This window comes from Engystomops pustulosus, chromosome 2 (genome assembly GCF_040894005.1).
Source record: "Engystomops pustulosus chromosome 2, aEngPut4.maternal, whole genome shotgun sequence".
Taxonomy (NCBI): domain Eukaryota; kingdom Metazoa; phylum Chordata; class Amphibia; order Anura; family Leptodactylidae; genus Engystomops; species Engystomops pustulosus.
In genome coordinates, this window is record NC_092412.1 from 161,507,022 (window position 1) to 161,526,683 (window position 19,662).

The 19,662-nt window shown below is 38.6% G+C and overlaps 1 protein-coding gene across 2 annotated transcripts in view; it reads left to right on the top strand.

Annotated features, from left to right (window-relative positions):
- The window catches only part of ITPR3 (inositol 1,4,5-trisphosphate receptor type 3), a 253,384-nt gene that overhangs the window by 162,491 nt on the left and 71,231 nt on the right, over window positions 1-19,662 (top strand). For both annotated transcript variants that reach the window (XM_072137166.1, XM_072137167.1), the window contains exons 31-40: window positions 479-730; window positions 1,130-1,255; window positions 6,834-6,959; window positions 8,689-8,809; window positions 12,033-12,220; window positions 13,808-13,956; window positions 14,117-14,225; window positions 14,820-14,910; window positions 15,103-15,272; window positions 16,071-16,242. In XM_072137166.1, coding sequence (XP_071993267.1) covers window positions 479-730; window positions 1,130-1,255; window positions 6,834-6,959; window positions 8,689-8,809; window positions 12,033-12,220; window positions 13,808-13,956; window positions 14,117-14,225; window positions 14,820-14,910; window positions 15,103-15,272; window positions 16,071-16,242 — 1,504 coding nt within the window. The remainder of the gene's footprint in view (window positions 1-478; window positions 731-1,129; window positions 1,256-6,833; window positions 6,960-8,688; window positions 8,810-12,032; window positions 12,221-13,807; window positions 13,957-14,116; window positions 14,226-14,819; window positions 14,911-15,102; window positions 15,273-16,070; window positions 16,243-19,662) is intronic.

Genomic DNA, 19,662 nt, shown 5'->3' on the forward strand with positions numbered 1-19,662 from the left:
GGCCAGCCCCCTGCCCTCAACATACAGCTAGCCTACCCCTGCCCCAGTATATTGCCAGCCATTCTCCACTATGTACAGTATGCTTGTGTAGTGTGCAGAGTGCACCAGATTTAAGATTTGTGGCACCTGTTCTTCATGAATATGGCACCCGCTGCACTGCCCCAACAGAGTGCATCAACTTTTCTTTGCTGAACCTTTAGCATGCAACACATTTCTGTCCGACTATGCACAAGAGTGCCTGTTTCATTGCAGAAATTTGTGTCATGTGAAGCCTAGACACAAGAGGGTCGCATGGACAGATATGTGCAACAGACACTTCTTAACTACATGTGCAAGCAGTTTGCACATAAAATAATGTGCAAAGTCCAACAGAAAATGGTGCAAGATCCTTAGTAAATATGCCAAATTGTAAATTATTGTTTACAGCTGTGTTATACTTGATGAATATTATTTTTATTCCTGTTTATTCTTTCTGCAGCTGACAAATGCAGGAGATGATGTTGTTGTCTTCTACAATGACAAAACTTCATTTGCATCAATGCTGGAAATGATGGCAGCAGCTCGTGAAGGGGTAGATGAGAACAGTCCACTCATGTATCACATTTCACTAGTTGATCTTCTAGCTGCTTGTGCCGAAGGCAAAAATGTCTATACCGAGATAAAGTGCACATCTTTGTTACCTTTGGAGGATGTTGTGCGGGTGGTTACACATGAAGACTGCATTACAGAGGTCAGATCTTAAATTCTGCTTTGATTAGTGCATGTATTTGGTACATATACAAATACCATCTTTAGGACTGGTTTGTCAACTTTGGACAACTCCTACCTGTTAACCAGGTCCCTTGACAATAAGTTGATCAGAGAATCTTCCCCACCTATGAACCCCTGCGATCAACTATTATCTGTGATATAACCTATGATCCATTCAGTAATATTTTTCCCTCAATTACACAATTTATTCATTAATTAAGGTTTTGTAGTCTAGTGTATGATACTTAAAACATTTGCTATTACAAAGGTGAAGTTCCCTTGTTGCACCCTAATTAATTTTTTTTTTCTAGCAGTCCATGTCAGCATGATATTTTATACATTGTAATTGATGGAGATTCCTTTCAATTTTGATTCAAAGGTAAAAATGTCTTATGTGAACTTTGTAAACCATTGTTATGTGGACACTGAAGTGGAAATGAAAGAAATATATACAAGCAACCACATCTGGACCCTTTTTGAAAACTTCATTCTAGACATGGCTCGAGTAAGTGTTAGATTCCTAGTTTGGACACAGATGTCACTTATTATTGAACATACCAAAGTAATAATGTCAGGTCAGGTGAACAGTAAGGGTAGGTGATCTGTAAACTTATCCCCCAACTTTCCCTGTCTATTCGACGGGAGGTCCCCAAAACTGTATATATGCTGAAGGGTAAGGAAAAGTGAGACAAAAACACACTCAGAAAACCTACTCAGGAAAGTGTGTAAGAACAAAATCACAAACCAGTGAATAATCCAACTGTAATCACAAAAACATGTATCCACATTCAGGAAGGTTAACCAATAAGTGGTAATCTGAAACACTGTATCTTAAAGACGGAACTTGTGGAAGCAAGTTCAAGGGTGATATACAGTGGGTACGGAAAGTATTCAGACACTTTTAAATGTTTCACCCTTTGTTTCATTACTGTCAGTTGGTAAGATCAAAAACATTATTTTATTTGATCATTAATGTGACACTCATATTTAACTAACAAGCTGTCCATTTCTTTCTGATCCTCCTTGAGATGGTTCTGCTTCTTCATTGGAGTTCATCTGTGTTAATGAAAGTGATTGGACTTGAGTAGGAAAGACACACACCTGTCTATATACCTCTATATACCTCGGATTGGGGTGCCTGGGGGCCGACAGAGAAATTGATTCTGGGGGCCCACTATACTGCTACCTAGAAATATTCCCTATTTCACAATGGCTGCATTAGTGATTTTATGCCAGGGCATAAATATTAGGGATGTAACCGTCAGTGCTTAGCACTAACTTACCAAGAAGAATAACTAACCATAACCCTTCATCTCCTCGGTATTTTCGCTGCACCACATAAAGAAGACTAGGCACTGTGTAACTAAAATTATCACAGTAATTACAATAATAATAATAATAATCTTTATTTATATAGCGCCATCAAATTCTGTAGCAAATCAGAGGGGATATATACAAATATAATCCTATATTATAGAGTGCAAACAGTCATATGGAACAATAGGAGTGAGGACCCTGCTCACAAGAGCTTACAGTCTATGAGGATGAGGGTGTTTACACTAGAGGTAAAAGAGATTGTGTTATGGTCCAGCCATTCTTTATAAGGGAACAATATAAAATAATTTAAAAAATAATTTAATAAATTGAAAATTCAGCTGCTTGAGCCACATTGTGCCCCCCCCCACAAATATTAGATATATATACCTCCATAACCAAACCATATTGCGCCCTCTCCATAAATCAAATATTACATTGTGACTCCTCAGTATATCACAATGCATACTATAGCCCATGAGTAACCAATACTGTACACCTAATAATTTACATTTTGAATCATTCACAAAATGTATTACATAATATATAATTTCCAATTAATCATTTCATCTACACAGTCTTACAGTGCTCCTACTTATTATGTTTTATATAATGCTCTCCCTAGATATTCTTCTTATATTTAGTTCCCCTCTTATCAAATATTTTATATAAAAGTCCTAATAAATTTTATACTCCTATTCTGTATATATGGGTAGAGCACAGTACTACTACTCTTATCCTGTATATATCAGTGAAGTACTCTACTACTAATCCTATCCTGTATATATGGGCACAGCATAGTACTACTACTCCCGCGTCCTCCGTCTTTCTTCTCCCCGCTACGCTTGAACTGACAGGAAGAATACGCACGGCAGTGTGAGGCCGCGCATATCAGGGATCGAAAGCCGCGCGTAACAGGGGTCGTACGCAAAGCCTGAGAACTCAGCGGTCAATGGTGCTGCTGTTTACTCTGTGCAGAACAAGGTAAATGGCAGCACCATCAGCGATAGTACATCAGCCATCAGCGATAGTACATCAGCGATAGTACTCGAGCGGCCGCTTATGGCCGCATAGAGTGCAAATGCTGTCAACTGGCAGGGGTCTCAGATGGAGATGGAGGCCCCTGCCATAGCAGAGGTATTGGGTGTCTACCGGAGGATCCACCGACCCTGCTCATAGTGCATGTCAGAGCACATAAGAATCATTTAAGGAACTGCCCAACGAGCTCAGAGTCAGAATTGTGGCAAGGCAAGGCCAAGGTTAGAAAAGAATTTTTGCAGCACTCAAAGTTTTAAGAGCACAGTGGCCTCCATGATCCTTAAATAGCAGAAGTTTTGGACCAACCAAAACTCTTCCTCAACCTGGCCGCCCAGCCAAACTAAGCAATTGTAGGAGAAGAACCTTGGTGAGAGAGGTAAAGAAGAACCCCAAGATCACTGTGGCTGAGCTCAGAGATTCAGTAGGGAGATGGGAGAAAGTTCCCCAGGCACTGCTGACAAATACAATCTCAACAGTGAAATTTGGGGGTGGCAGCATTATGCTATGTGGGTGCTTTTTAGCTGCAGGGACAGGACAACTAGTTACAATTGAAGAAAAGATGAATGCGGCCAAGTACATATATATCTTGGATGAAAACCTCTTCCAGAGTGCTCTGGACCTCAGACTGAAGGTTCTTGTTTAAAGAAAACAATGACCCTAAGCACACAGCTAAAATGACAAAGTGGTGGCATCAGAACAACTATATGACCATTGTTGACTGGTGCAGCCAGAGCCCTGACCTAAACCCAATTGAGCATCTCTGGAGAGACTTGAAAATGGCTGCCCACTGCCCCAACATTCACCATCCAACCTGAGGGAACTGGAGAAAATCTGCCAGAAAAAATGACAGCGGATCCCCCAATCCAGGTTTGAAAAACTTGTTGCACCATTCTCAAGAAGACATGAGGCTGAAGGAACTCAAAAGAGTGCTTCTTCTCAATAGTGAGGATAGGTTTGGAATACTTCTGACCTTATGATTTTTCTGTTTTTCTTGTTTAATATATTAGCAACATTTACATTTCTGTTTTTTTTTTCTTTCAAGATGGGGTGCTGGAAATTAATGTACATTAATGTGCATGATCTTACCAATTGGCTGCAATGATACAAAGAATGCAACATTTAAAAGGGTCTGAATACTTTCCATACCCACTGTACGACCATAACACTTAAATAGCAGTTACACATTCACACTGCCATATCGTATAGGATAGTCACCTCCACACAACCTAATCAGGGGGCAGTGATCTCTATCTGTGTTGAATCAGTTTTATTGAAATTTGTACAGATGTAACAATTAACATATAACGAGAGGATCATTGTAAAACATTTGGTCCACTTACATTTAAGCATCAATAAAGCGAAATAGCAATCTCTATCTATGACAGCCTGGAGCCTCTCATATATACTGCAGTATCATTGCATTGCAGTATATTGTATGAACAATCAGACCGCCTATGGTTCAAACACTTTAGGGTTTTTAAAAATTCTAATTTGAATCATTCATGTAACGCACATTAAAGGTAATCTGTCACTGAGATTTTGGACCACTGGGACCTGTGGGTGACTTACTGTCCGAAGCTGTCCGAACAATCATAGCTATCCCTGTCCACAATAAGAGAAACACTTACCTACTGTTTCTCAGACCTTTGTCCCTGCGCAGTCAAGCAGTAGTGAAGCAAGTGTATTACACCCCAGCCTCACCATGGCAGCACACGTGCAGTGAAGCTAAGGTGTACCATGTCTGATTTACCTTTTAAGAATCATTCCTAGGAAAGTATAAGCGACTGTTGTTTTAGGTTTGTTTTTTTTTATAGCTTCCATGTACTGAAGTGTTCATAGGAAACTGTAGTTGGTTTAGGGTTCCCAAATCACGGTGACAGGTTCTCTTTAACCACCTAAGGACTCATAGTAAATATACGTCATAAAGATTTTAGGGCTTAATGAACAAGGCTCATAGGCTGTTTCCTCTCCATGCAGGCCAGATATCTGCTGTATTATACTGCAGACACTTGCAGCTAACTGGAAACAATTGTGACAATTGTGGCAATTAACCTGTTGGTTGCCATTGTCAAAGACGATCATTTCACATAAACTGCAGCTTCACTCGGGTTCAACCATATTACTGCCAATCGGCATCCATGAGCTGATTAGATGCCATGAGAGCTGGGAGCCTCCTATGGCTGCCAGTTAACACTCTCCATCACAGCCTGCAGGGGGCAGGCTGTAATAAAATATCTGTATATTCACATTATTTTACAATACATTTGTATTTCAGTATATTGCATAAGCGATCAGACCTCTTAGCGGTCAAACACTCAAGGGAACCTAAAAAAGTAGCAAATAGAAAATGAAAAAAAAGTTTTTTAAAAAATGTATAAAACAGTAAAAATTCTAATCACTCTCCTTTCCCTAGATAGCATATAAAATTAATAAATAAAATCGGGTATAGCCACATCCCAAAAATCACAATCACCGCTTTTTCACCTTTTTACAACACAAAGTTTTGAAGAAAAAGTCATAAAAAAGTCATGCTGTCTTTAAAATTGATTTCTTAGAAAGCTTTGTATACCAAAGTATAATAATGTTATCAGCGTCAGAAGGAAAAAAAATGAAAAACATTTTATTCGTACAAAAAGTTTTATTTTCTTAAAATCTATTAAAACATAAGCAAACATATTCAAATTTGGTATCCCTGTGATCGTTCCAACCTGAAGAATACATGAATACACAGTCAATGAAAGCTATAAACAAAAAAGTAGATACAAGAAAATGACACAAATATGTTTGAAATTGTTGTCTGGCTTCCTAATACACAGCATGGAATATGAAATACCATTAATAGGAAGGACATGGAGTAACTAGGACTTGTTAAATGAGGCCCCTCTACCGCTTCAGGAAATATACATGTTTGCATACTCGCACACATTAATACACTTACATACAGTAGATCTGTCACAGTAGCTGCTGACCACATGGGGGAAGTACAGGCAGGAATTTTAGATGTCATTCTGTCCCCATCCTCTCCCCCAACATTTCTTATCTGCTGTGTACTGTGGAAAATGTGCACTGCTATATACATATTATGCTGTACAATGCGTGGCATAATATGTATATAATGGTGCACATTGTCCATTTGTAGTGTGTTTGGTTGAATACCAGGGCCCCTGATACTGCAGGGCCCCATAGCAACTGCAATGGCTGTTACCACTGTAGTTACACTCCTGCAAGGCCTCATACAAGATGGAAAGTTAAAAAAAGCAATGGATTTTTAATGATGAAGAATAAAATATTAAAATGCAGAAAACTAAAAGAATCGGTTCCTTAACCAGTTAAATAAATAAACAAACAATATCATAAACAGGCTAGGTATCCAAATGTCTCAAAAGTCCTTATATTTCAAAATATAAAATCAATATGTCAATGGGATATGTCATTAGGATTGCAAAGGAAAATTAAAAACAAAACCAGTAGTAATAAGGTACGACTTTGTTTTTATGTCAGCTGTACTGCATTTGGAAGTTGTTTCCAGCTTCTCAGTACATTGCATGGAATGTAAAATGGTGCCACAGGGATACAGCTTTGTATAAATAATAGATTGTATTTTGAAGATGGGCAGTAAAAAATTTAAATGGAAAGCATTGGCAGCAAAGTATTAATTGGATTATATGTTGACATTAATTTTACATCCCATTAAATTGTACCATAATATAAACATCAGTTGCCTCTTCCAGGTTTGTAACAAGCGTGAGAAACGTCTTTCAGATCCTACCTTAGAAAAGTATGTACTCACTGTGGTTTTGGAAACAATAAGATCCTTCTTTAACTCCCCATTTTCTGAGAACAGCACCTCTCTTCAGGTAGGTAACATTAACATTAGATTCCATGTTAAAATTGGTGACACATTTATATTAAAGGAGTTGAAGAGCTGCAGGGAATATGTTTTATTGTTTATGAAAGGTATAATAAAACCAACTTGAAAGGAAATCTACCATCATTATGAAGCATGATAGCATGGACACTTAGGCCGCTTTCCCACAACCGAATATGGCAGCCATAAGGTAGGCATATATACAGCAGCTAGCATATGGCCGCTATAGAATTGGTCAGCACACACATGTGCTCATCGTGCCGAGCAATGCCACAAAAAAGATAGAGCATGCTCTATCTTCAGCTGTAAGTACGGTCATGCAGCACTTCTGCCTATGGAGAGGGGAGGGATGAGCAGTGCTGCCCGAGCGAAGCACACATTAGTGTGAAAGAAGCCTATCTCATATATCCACGCACCATGACTGTAGTAATCTTCTTACATATGTTTTACATGGCCTCCTTACTGTTAAAATCAATTTTTACAATTATGCTACTGATCCATAAGTGCTATGGGGTGGTTCCAGAGCCCCTCTGTGCTGTAGCTTCATAGGGTGTTACACTGTGCTGGAGCACTTCCTCTTTCCGCTCTGTTAAATCACAGCAGACAGATGGAGGAAGTGCGGCGGGAGACATGCTCTAGCACAATGCAACAGCCTGTGGATCTACAGCATGGAGGTGCTCTGGCAATGCCCCCAACTATTTTACCCCAAACATCCTGATGCAGCTCCATTTCTGTTTTCCATGACAGTGCTTCTGAAGTAGATCCAGGGGAATTTAAATATATTTTAGCAAATTTTTCAGTTTAAAATGAAACATAATTATGCACTTATGTTGGTCTCTGTCACTATTTCTGTCCCTCTACCAGTTGGAGCAGCTCACAAGGATCCATCCCAGCCTTTATGTAGTCAATTCATACATTAATCATTATAAAATCATCTTTTCTTTATTATATAAATGAGGTTGGGCTCCCCTCTCCTCCCCCTGCTCATGTCTGTGTGTAATATATAGTAAAGCATTACTAGTGTCTGTGCTTTATCTGATGACCTATACACATGTGTGGGACACATACATCAGCATGTTCTGCTATAACATGGCTGCCTGGAGCTGTTGTATCTCTTCTATACACACACAGACTGCAGGGAGTGTGGCAGCCAGCACCAGGAAGCACATGGAGCAGCCATTACACCATTATTCCTGCTGTCAGTCAAGCACTGGGGGTGTGGCTGTGCCTCCCACTCATGAATAAGCTGGACAGCTTGAATATGATAATGACTCATTAGACATTTCACAGGTCATTTGCATACAGCTTGAGGACCTCATTGCTTAAGTTTATAGGCATGTGGAGGGACAATGAAGGGATATAATATATTTAGTTTAGGCGGTTAATTTGCCTGACGGGTTCTCTCTAAGTAAACAAGGAAAGTTACTAAACTTTAAAAGCAGTTGTTACCACAAACCTCTATTATAAACCTCAGATGGAGCTGAATTCATATGCACAGTACACTTTTCATTTTTTAAATTGTAAACATTTACAATATATGTATAATTTTATTTTTAATTTAGAAATATTTGATACTTGATAATATGTTGCTCACATAATTTATGTTATCTTTCTGTTATCTAATAAATGATAAAGAAAGTATAAATTTAAATTTGTAACTTTTATATGTAAATATAGAAATATATTATGCTTGTACTTATTCATTTTGTGTTTTTAAGACTCATCAAACAATAGTAGTCCAACTTCTTCAATCAACTGCTCGGCTTCTTGAGTGTCCTTGGCTTCAGCAGCAATATAAAGGATCAGTAGAAGCATGCATAAGGGCTTTGGCCATGGTTGGTAAGAAATTTTAACATACTTTTACTTGGAAGCCCAGATAAACCAGGGACACTTACTTATAGACTCTGGTAATATTCTTATATTTGTTATCCTTCCTTCTGATGTCAACCTTTACAATTATGCTAATGAGTCAAAAGAGCTCCTCGCACACTGTAACAGCCTGTGAATCTTCAGCAAGGATAGGTTACCAAGTCAAGGTGCCTGGAACTATGAGTTAATGTCCCTGGTTTATCCATGCTTGATTTTGATGGTAGATATCCTTTGACCCCTCAACGACATGGCCCTTTCATTTTTGTGTTAGATTTTTTGCTCCCCTCTTTCAAAGAATCCCTTACCTTTTTATTTTTCCATGTACAGATCTTTATGAGGACTTGATTTCTGTGTAACAAATTGTATATCCCAACGATATCATCCTTGTGCTGTGAAGGGTGTATGGAGAGAGCTCACGAGCTGAGCTCTCTCCATACACAGTGGGTAACGGCTGTATAATATAGCTGACGCCCACCTGTTACTGCCGCACCGTTCAAACTTACCATTACATGGGATCGACTGCCATGGCAGCCTACAGTCTCTTTGAGGCTCGTAGGCTTGCCATGTTTAATGAACTCTAATAGCCAGGAGATGGCAGGCTATAAGAAATCCATTTAACATGAAAAGAATTGGAGATTTGCTAGATATCCCACTAGGATACTAAATATCATGTAGAACCACCACACCATAAACAATACATGATAGAGAAAGAGAGCAAAAGCTGGTGTGTATAGGTTCATAAATAATTTTTTAATCAGGTTTATTGAGCACAATACATACACTTAGATGACAAGCATCAGATGGAGTTAAACCAATTAAAAGTATACAAAAGACACATCAAAAATACACATGTGGACCCCACCTGATAACTAAGGTCCACGTACAACCACAAGCAATGTCAAGTAAAAGACTGTCCCAACTGGTAAGTTACAAAGTGCTGTATGCAATATAATTCTCCATCTTGGAAAATTATACAAAGTGCTAAATGCAAAACAAGGGTAAACACACAATCATAACATGGGGAACCCCTATCAATATAAAGCCAAATGCAATGTAAGTATTAAATAGAGAATGCCAAAACCAGGATCACAGGAGACAAGCACAGTCTCAGGCGTGTGGCCGGAGGCACCCCACGCGTTACGTTGCAGTCATGCGACTTCCTCAGCGGTAAGTGAATTTCCCAGTGATGGTATTTAACACCTTTGTGCCCCAGGACGAACTATATCATCCTTGTGCTGCGAAGGGTGTATGGAGAGAGCTCACAAGCTGACTTTTCACTTTTTTCCCCAAATGATATTTCCTCTTTATTCCTTGGGTTAGTACGATTACTGGGAAACCAAATTTATGTAGGTTTTAATGTGTTATAATTAGAGATGAGCGAGCACTAAAATGCTTGAGTGCTCGTTACTTGAGTCGAACTTTTTCCGATGGTCGAGTGCTCGTTTCGAATAACGAACCCCATTGAAGTTAATGAGAGACTTGAGCATTTTTCAAGCGGACCAATAAAATGTGTCATTTGTTTCTTAGTTTTTTTATTCAATGGAATATTCGTAGAACTTCAAAAAGGAGAATGACCCGTGTTAAACAGAACAGTTAAACTGACAGGATGGAAGATCTATCTATTATTTTATTCTATTCTATTGTTTGTAGCAATGTACATATTCCTGAAACAAAGAATATGGTGCACATCAGTTGGCTCTTCACTGTATTGTCGTTCTTCACACATATGAAGAGATGTGTTCTTCACAAAATTTAAAACCTCCTGTAAAAAATAGTTTTTTTTTTAATTTTGCCATCTTCTGGTGCTAATAACTTTTTAATACTTTGTTGTACAGAGCTGTGGGTGGTGTAATTTTTTGCGACATTTGATAATATTTTGATATCATTTTTAGGACTGTACGACCTTTTGATCACTTTTTATAAATTTTTTAAAATATTTTTCAAAAAGGCAAAAAAGTGCCATTTTCGACTTTGGGCGCTATTTTCCGTTACGGGGTTAAACGCAGTGAAAAACCGTTAGTATATTTTGATAGATCGGGCATTTTCGGACGCGTCAATACCTAATGTGTTTATGATTTTTACTGTTTATTTATATTTATATCAGTTCTAGGGAAAGGGGGGTGGGGGTTTGAATTTTGAGGGTTTTTTATTATAATTTTTTTTAACTTTTTTTTATTTTTATTTTTACTATTTTTCAGACTCCCTAGGGTACTTTAACCCTAGGTTGTCTGACCGAGCCTGTGCTATCAGCACATTGTAATGAAGGGGTTAAAACGAAACATCCTCGGGACCCGAGGTTGCCATGGCGACTACGTCACGGAGAGCGACGATCCCAGGCAAGATGGCGGTGTCTATGTGCCATCTTTTTGAAGTTGCCGGCAGCTTTGCCAGCAGCAATCGCTGTGATAACACCCGCAATCGGTGCTAGCAATATGCAGCAAAGACTTACCGGCTATGGAGAGGGCTCAGTCCGTGAGCCCTCTCCATGCAGCGGGACCCGACTGCCGCAGTAAATACACAGCGGGCGGTCGTGAACCTGTTAAAAGAATGAAGACCTATTCACTATTTTTTAGACCCAAAAGGGTTCTTTAATCTGATGTCAGTATTGCAATATATGCCAGGTTCGATAATGACGAAATACACTGAACGTCAGGTAACGGCAGTTCCTGGTTGTTCTTCCACAATAATAGCAATGCAGAATACAAATGGGGAGAAACTTATTAAAACATAACATTAATGTTGTGATGCAAAAACTTCCAATGAACTCCATGGGGCATATTTATCATACGCCTGTGCTCATGCGCCCCGCCGCTGTATTTTCGCAGTGGGATACATTAAGAGCAGGAGGCTGATATGTAGTTTATATTCAAATACAAAGGCTTACACATGCACTCTAAGATCCTACCTGTGCGAACATGCCATGGTCTTGCTTACTGCGGCATTTTACAGTTTACACTCCATTAATGGAGCTCTCTCCTACTGGGGATTTTAAAGAGGAATGTCAGCTGTTTCTTACAACTGACATCCAATGTTTCCAATGCCCGGTTCTAAATGAGCCTGAGCTGACATTGGCACAGTGTGCAGTAAATGTCTGGTGCTGGAAAAGGTTACTATCCGTAAAAATAAACATGTCTGGGAGTCTGATGCAGTGAGTTTATCTGGAAATAAACGTTTATTTTCCTATATTTTTTAGCAAAAAGTCGAAACATTTCTCTTCCGATGGACTTAGATGCACATGTCAGTTCTTTACTGAACAGTTCTTCAAGTTCTCTTCAAAGAAATCAGCCATCATACAAACAATCCACATCTTCAAGGACTTTCACTCGTGCCACTGTCACACAGAATCAATGGGACTACAAGAATATAGTAGAGAAGTTGCAGGTCAGTAGGAGAGCCAAAAATTGATTTCCCTATGAGGAAATACCCATGGATTAATACTTAATTTGCAACTTGAAGTGTAATTAAACTTTTGAATTGCATAGTTCAGTAGTGTAGAAGATAATAGTAAAATTTATTAAAGGGGTTGTACTCACTTTGAAATGTATCCCCTATGTAAGCCATGTCTCTTTTATGGCTCAGTGTGGTGGAATCATCCAGAAAATCAAATTTGAAGTGAGTTGTAAATTGGTAATATAAAGTTAGGGATGCAAAGAGTTTAGTACTGAAGTCAAAACTTTCCTCATTTCCGCACGTCTTTTCCGCTGTAATTGACATCATTTACTCAGACTTCTGGAAAGCTGGTTATGATGTCTCTGGAAGCAGGGTGGTCAATTACAGTAGGCATTCTTAGGAGCAAAGAGCATGACTTCATTGCTGGTTTCTCCATCTCCTTGACATTAAGCCACCATTTCACATCAACATCGAAGATGTTTTTCTGGTTGATGCCATCACACTGGGCAATAATAGAAACATGAGCTGTAAGGTATTTAGTTGCTTGACGACAAAAAGGTACTGGATTATGTAGTTAATGTTTGCTGACAGGTTCCTATTAAATAAATATGTTCTTATGGGCTTCTTTTTCCCCTGTCTTTATTCCTAAAGTTTTTAATTTCTTAAAAAGGACCTGTCGTCAATATAAAAGGCACTAGGAGCCACACTGTACAGTAGAAACAATGGAATGGCGTATTCATGAGGAGGCGGTCCAAGGTGCTGCTTCTTCCCTGGACGCCCCCTCCGACGCCATAGGCTGGTGGTGACTGCCCAGCTTCATGTGGCAATCACCGCCTCCTAGTCCCACCTCCTCATGAATACGCCAAATTGCTTACAGCAACAATCAAGTAGAAATCTTGTAAAAATCCTGCAAAGACACAGAGGTTACTGTTCTACTCATCTTCTGGGGTTTAGCCAAGGTTGGCGGAGACTAGTGATCTTTTTGAAGACACAGCAAGAAGACTCCTGCTCCATCCAGTTGTCTTGCAGGCTGCTAAAGGACAGAAAGAAGCATATTATGATAACGGGATAACATAGGTTCAAATGAAAGGGAGAGGAGTAAAGGAGGAAGTACACATTTTTGGGGAATTTACTGTTTAGTTTGCACACAAAAGGAAAATACAGGTAACTAGTATCTTCTTCTGGCGTGGATTATTTTTAAATATTATTGCTCCAAGCTGTTCTCTGTGGAACAAAAGAAAGATGTAGTTAAAGGAAACCTACCACGAGGAATATTCCATCAGAAGTAGACCTGGTGGTAGATTCCTTCTGCAGCCTTTTCCCTAATCTGTAATTTAATAATCCTGGAACCTAACCTAACTTGTTAAAAACTTCATTTTAGTAATATGTAAATTGACTACAGAGGTAGGTTTCCTCATGGTCGGTGGAAATTGACTGGTATATTCCTATCTAGTTAAATTTTTATGCTTTGAGACCATTACAAACACTATAAATTAACATAAATATGTGAAGGGAGGCATTGAATAAGCAGCAAAATTTCATCTATTAACTGTACTGACCTCTTTCTTTTATCTTAAGGATATTATAAATGTGCTAGAAGAACAGCTGAAGCCTCTTGTAGAAGCAGAACAGTCTGTCCTTGTAGATGTCCTCCATCACCCTGAATTACTCTTTGCTGAAGGAACTGACCCACGTTCTCGATGTGAGACTGGGGGCTTCATTTCAAAGTAAGAACCTTTAGAATTTGAACAACTTTAAATGTATCAAATCTCATGCAAATATTTATTTGCAGTACAATAGGTGTTTTGGAGGGGTACATAGTTGGTTCATATATTATAGTGTCTTATAGTTGTATACTGCTTAAATAATTTCTTTTCTTTTTTTCAGGCTTATTCAACACACAAAAAATCTTATGTCTAGTGAAGAGAAGCTCTGTATAAAAGTTTTACGAACTTTACAACAAATGCTAGTGAAGAAAAATAACTATGAGGATCGGGTAAGAAAAATTGTTATTTTGTTTAATGAATAAATGTCACTTTAAATAATATTTTTATACTATTAGTATATTAGTAAGGGAATTATAAACCTTTTTTCAATATATTTATTCAATTCATAATTTTCAATTATTATGGGCTATAGGCTCTTAAGTTAGATAGAGGTTTAAGAGATTATACTATTATAACACAGAAGTTAGGAATCCAGAGCCCTAATCAGAATACAAAGAAGGGCCCATGGAACTGGTTAGATGAGCATTTTCAGCCAGGAAAATTACAGTTTTATGCTTTGTTATATATAGGAAGCCTAACTAGGGACCAAAAAAGGCTTTCAGTGCATGTTTTTGTAATCACGTGTAAATAATAAAAAAGATGTTCTTATTATGTCAGATTATTATGATTATTAAATCATCAAGTCTATAATTGTAATAAGAATCCAAATGCTGGAAGAGAGTAGCAACTCTCAAACTGTTACATACATTTGACATACAGCACTATCTATAACCTATAGTTCTACAGTGCCCCATATGTTGGTGAAAAAAACCTTGCCGAATCCAATGTAAACTCTGACTCAATTATTCATTTTGTCCCCACAGGGAAATTTACTAAGGAAAACCCTTCTAAATAACTACCTGCAAAATAAGAAGACAAGTTCTAAAGGCGAGACAACTGACAACTTTGCCGTTGGTAATGAACACTTCACCTTAGTCATAAATAACTCATAATTGCTTTCTGTTTTACTATAACAATAATATATATGACATATTTTTCATATTGTTCATATTAGCCGTTATTTTGCCATTTGAAATCATAGCATTTCACGTCTGTTTTATTGTCTGTATTCTCTACCGAAATCAAATAACCAAATTTTCTTTACAGGTCAGGACCAGGACTGGTCTGTTATTGCACCAATTCAATGTAAGCTGGATCGAGAGGGTGCTACAAAACTTGTGGCTGACCTTATCATGAGTTCCAAAAATGATAAGATCTTCCAAGAAAGCATTTTACTAGCCATTAGGTTATTGGATGGTGGTAATACAGAAATACAGGTATTGAAGAAAATTGAAACTAACCAATAATAACCAATTAATTAAAGCTAGTTAGTCAGTACACAGTAACACTACACAACACTAACTGTGCTGGAAACTACATTTCAGCTTCATTCACTTAAACAGTGATCTTCATCCTTGAACAGTGGGTGAAGGAAAGTTATTCTATACAGGGAAATATGGCATAAAAGCAGTAGTGCTGAAGTAGCACTACTGTTTCTTTATTCTAAGTATTCGTGGTGGTAGGATGGGAGACTGCAATTCCCCATGGACTGCTCCATAACAAAAGAACTCTGAGGTCCTGTATAAGTCATTATAGACAGGATGCAGTGCAGCTGCATCCTGCTCTCCACTGACTTAAAAGGGACGTCCATATTGGTTTACAAGGTGTCAGCCATTGTGTATCATACATTTATCTCCTTTTGGCTTAACTTTAGAAAAATCAGTGCTCTTCCTCTTTCAACAATAACATGGGGGAACTTTATCAGGACATGTACGCCAGTTTTTCTGAAATAATTGCATTTACGGGCTGTGGGCGTAGAGCTGCGTGAAGGGGGTGTGAGCAGTGGCGCTGTGCACACTCGCTTTAGTTTGTGAATGTTCAGGAATTATGAATTATATTATATTAATTATACACCAGCACAAGCCAGATACATCAGGAGTCTGGAGCCGGCGTATATTACATGTCACTTAATGTCCTTACAGTAACCTAAAGCCGTATAGTAAATTCTGCCAGTTGCTCAGTATTTTACAATGCTTGGTCAGCTTTAGGATTCAAATATCTCTTTTTTTCCACAGAATTCATTTTATAATTTAATGAAAGGAGATAATAAGTCAGAAAAGTTTTTCAAGGTCTTGTTTGAGAGAATTAAAAGTGCTCAACAGGAAATCAAATCCACAATGTCTGTGAACATGAATGATCTGGGGTCAAATGAAACCCATGAGGCTGGTGAAAATCTCACAACAAAAGGTAACATACAAGTATATATAGTAAAGCAGTAGGTGAAGCACTTTACCCCAGTGATGTGACTTTTCTGTCAGTTATATACAGATTTATGCTTGCCTGACTGGTAATGATCTTGCCATGTCCTGTAATATCATGTCCAAAAACTGTGCTGTCTTTGAACTGTCAGGTACATCCTCTGTGACATATAGTAGGTTGGAGGGGTAGACAGAGCCAGAGGAATCATCAGATGGCTGCAGGTATCAGTTGCTGGGCAGGACAGAACTGGAGTAAGTGGCATTCCGTCCTGCCGTACAGCCGCTCACATGATGAATTACATCATGAGGCAGCCAAGAGAAAAATCTGACATCTATGTACAAAGAGGTTGAACAAGCAGCTGGGCCGGGCACGCCTATCTGTCCTTATTCACAGCATAGTGAATGCGGGACGGAAGGTTGTCGGGTCCGGCTGGAAGCTGTTTGTTTTCATGGCGCCCGGACCGGAGTACCGGAGGGCACTGGAAGGTAAGTAGGACTTTATTTTTTTAAGCAGTGCCCTCCCGGCCTCCCTTAGTTTTTTTTTCAGAACTCGGACAACCCCTTTAATGTTTGCTAGATCTGTCAGCATGATGGTAGGAGGTAGAACTCATACTGCACTGCAACAGGAAGAGGAGTCCATTACACTTTGCAAGTTCTCACTGGAGTTGTAGTATCTGCATGTAAATAAACACTGCAGAAAATAAACTGTGTGCTGAGGTCAAAGGAACAAGTAAATATCAATGTTTTCTAGGAATTTTCTTTCTTTTAAGTGATGCCTCTGGAAAACCCCTTTCCAAATCAAGAAGTAATGGCCCACATTTATAAAGGTGTAGTGTAGTTTTCTCACTAATGTGCGGAGTGCACCAGATGCTGCTGCTCAGGAAGTGTGTACCAACATTTTTCTGGTGTATGTTTACCATAACCCCTTAAGGGCACAGCACAATTTTTCAAATCTGCTTGTGTCACAATATGCACTTATTAGTTTGGTACACTATCTTACCGTGTTTATTTTCAGACAGTTTGTTCATGACATGTTGTTCTTTACAATAATGCTATATTTTAGTTGAAATTTTTTGCACTTATTTATAAATAAATATGGAAATTTGGTGATAAATTTGCAATTTTCTGATTTCTAAATGTTATGCTCATCATCCAGTTAGTCTTCCTGCCCAAATTGGTTGTTAATAACATTAACCATATGTCTGCTTTATGCTGACATCATTTTTTTATATGTTATTAATGTAAATTACTTTTGGGGCCCAGCAGAGAGCAGAACAGAAGGAGCGCCTTTGAGCTTTTAGAGGGCAGATTTGATAATGTTGTGTTGAGGTGCCAACAGTGAACCCCCCAGTAAATGATTCTATTTTGGAAACTACAACACCCAGACAATTTATCAAGGTTTATATTGAGTTTTTATTTACCACAACAGATGTTTTCTAGAAAGTATTGGCTTGTGTAAGTGAAAATCTTTTTCCAAAAAAACATGCTTTGGCCCCTAAATTTACATTTTGAGAAAGGGATAAATAAGTTAAAGCACCCCATAGTTTGTTACCCAGTTTCTCTAGAATGCAATAATACTCCCACGTGGTCACAAACTGCTTTATGGGCGCACTGCGGGGCTTGGAAGGGAAAGAGCATGGATTGGTGGATTTTGCTGCAACAGATTTCAAGCTCTCTGATTTGTAAGATAGTTGGGCGATAAAAACCTCCAGAGTGGACCTATTTTAAAAACTAGACCCCTCAAGGATTGCGATAACACTAAATTTGGGCATGTAATATCCCATTTTTATGGTTTTGTGTGTTATGCCCCAAATAGCATAGTTAACATGTTACTTATGTTCTATGGGCCAGTATGTGTAAGGCAATTTCCCATTTATATAGGTTTTTTAGGTGTGACTTGATTTACTACGTGGCGTAATATTTTGATTATTTTGTTGGTTGAGCTGTTTTTGGGTTCATTTTTTGCAGAACGAGTTGCACTTTTAATAGGTATCATACAGGGGCAAATTTCACTTTTTGATCACTTTTCATGGTGCTTTTTGTTTGGTTGGATGCGCGAAGATCATATGTTTTGCTGTGTTTTTTATTTAATTTTTTAAAGTTCATTTTACGGGTTTAGTAATGATTTTATTTTTTGGTGCAGGTTGTTACAGATGTGGCAATACCCAATAAGTGTTGTTTGTGTGGTGATTTTCACTTTTTATTGTTATTGAGAGTTTTATGTGGGGCATTTTGGTGACTTTTATTGTGAATTTAATTTTATTTTTAGCAAACTTTTTTTTAACTTTTTTTTACCCTTTTTTTTGGTTCCCATCTGATCACTTGTTCACATTAATACACTGCAATATGTTGGTAGTGTAATAGAATGGTCAGCTATGGTAGTGTATTAGAACACACCTGCACTGCTTGGTCCAAACCAAATAAGGCAGCTCTGGGGTCGTTTATTGGACCCCAGGGTTGCTGTGGAGACGATCCGCACACAGATATTTGGAGCAGGGAGGGGGGACCGCAGGGTGGACAGGTGGGTAAGTCCTTAAGGTGCTACGGTCATGTATGACCGCAACGCCTAATGTGTTAAACAGCCTTGTGACTGTCTCAATCCTGGCTGTTCGTGCAGAGGCTCAGCTGTCACATACAGCCCGCCTCCTGCACGGATCGCAAAGGCTCTGCTTCTGAACCTGTGCGATCCCCATAAGGTTGGGAAACATCATGGGGGCCAAAATACAACCTCACCATGACGTTCCCCAATGTTGCACATTTTTTCTTTTTCTATGTTTGGCATTGTTTTGGTGCAGTTTTGGTACAAATACTGTTTTGCGGCTTTCCATTGCGCCAAATCAACATAGGACTGTGCAATGCCACAATAAAATAGACCCTGCTTGTGCTAAATTCATTAATTTTTATAGATTAGTCTTTACAATACTTAACTGAATTCATGATTTGCGATTTGTACAAATTTTCGCTTAGGCTTATGCTTTGTCGCAAAATGACTCCAGTCACCCCCTGTCATAGAAATAGGACAAAAGCCACTACCAAATTTATCAAGACACATCCTTAAAGGGGCATTCTCATTTGGGTATTCACATTCTGTTTGACTAATGTGCCATATATAAACATTTCCTCAATTAGATGTTATTAAAAAAAAAATGTACCTGGGCGAAGATAATTTCTCATAAATGTAGTCATATGGTCCCTTAGAAACAAGACTGACTCCTTGGTTACGGCCACCTCTGCTGGAGGAATTGCACAAAGAAACAAAAGGTTTAGGTACATGACATGTCCAGGAGTTACAGTATGTCCCACAGCCGTCCTGCGGTAATGAACGCTGAATCCAGGGGGTCAGGCAGGACTCAATAGCGCATGTCTGGCCACCGCTGCCAAAATGTGAGGTGGTCGTAACTGAGGAAGC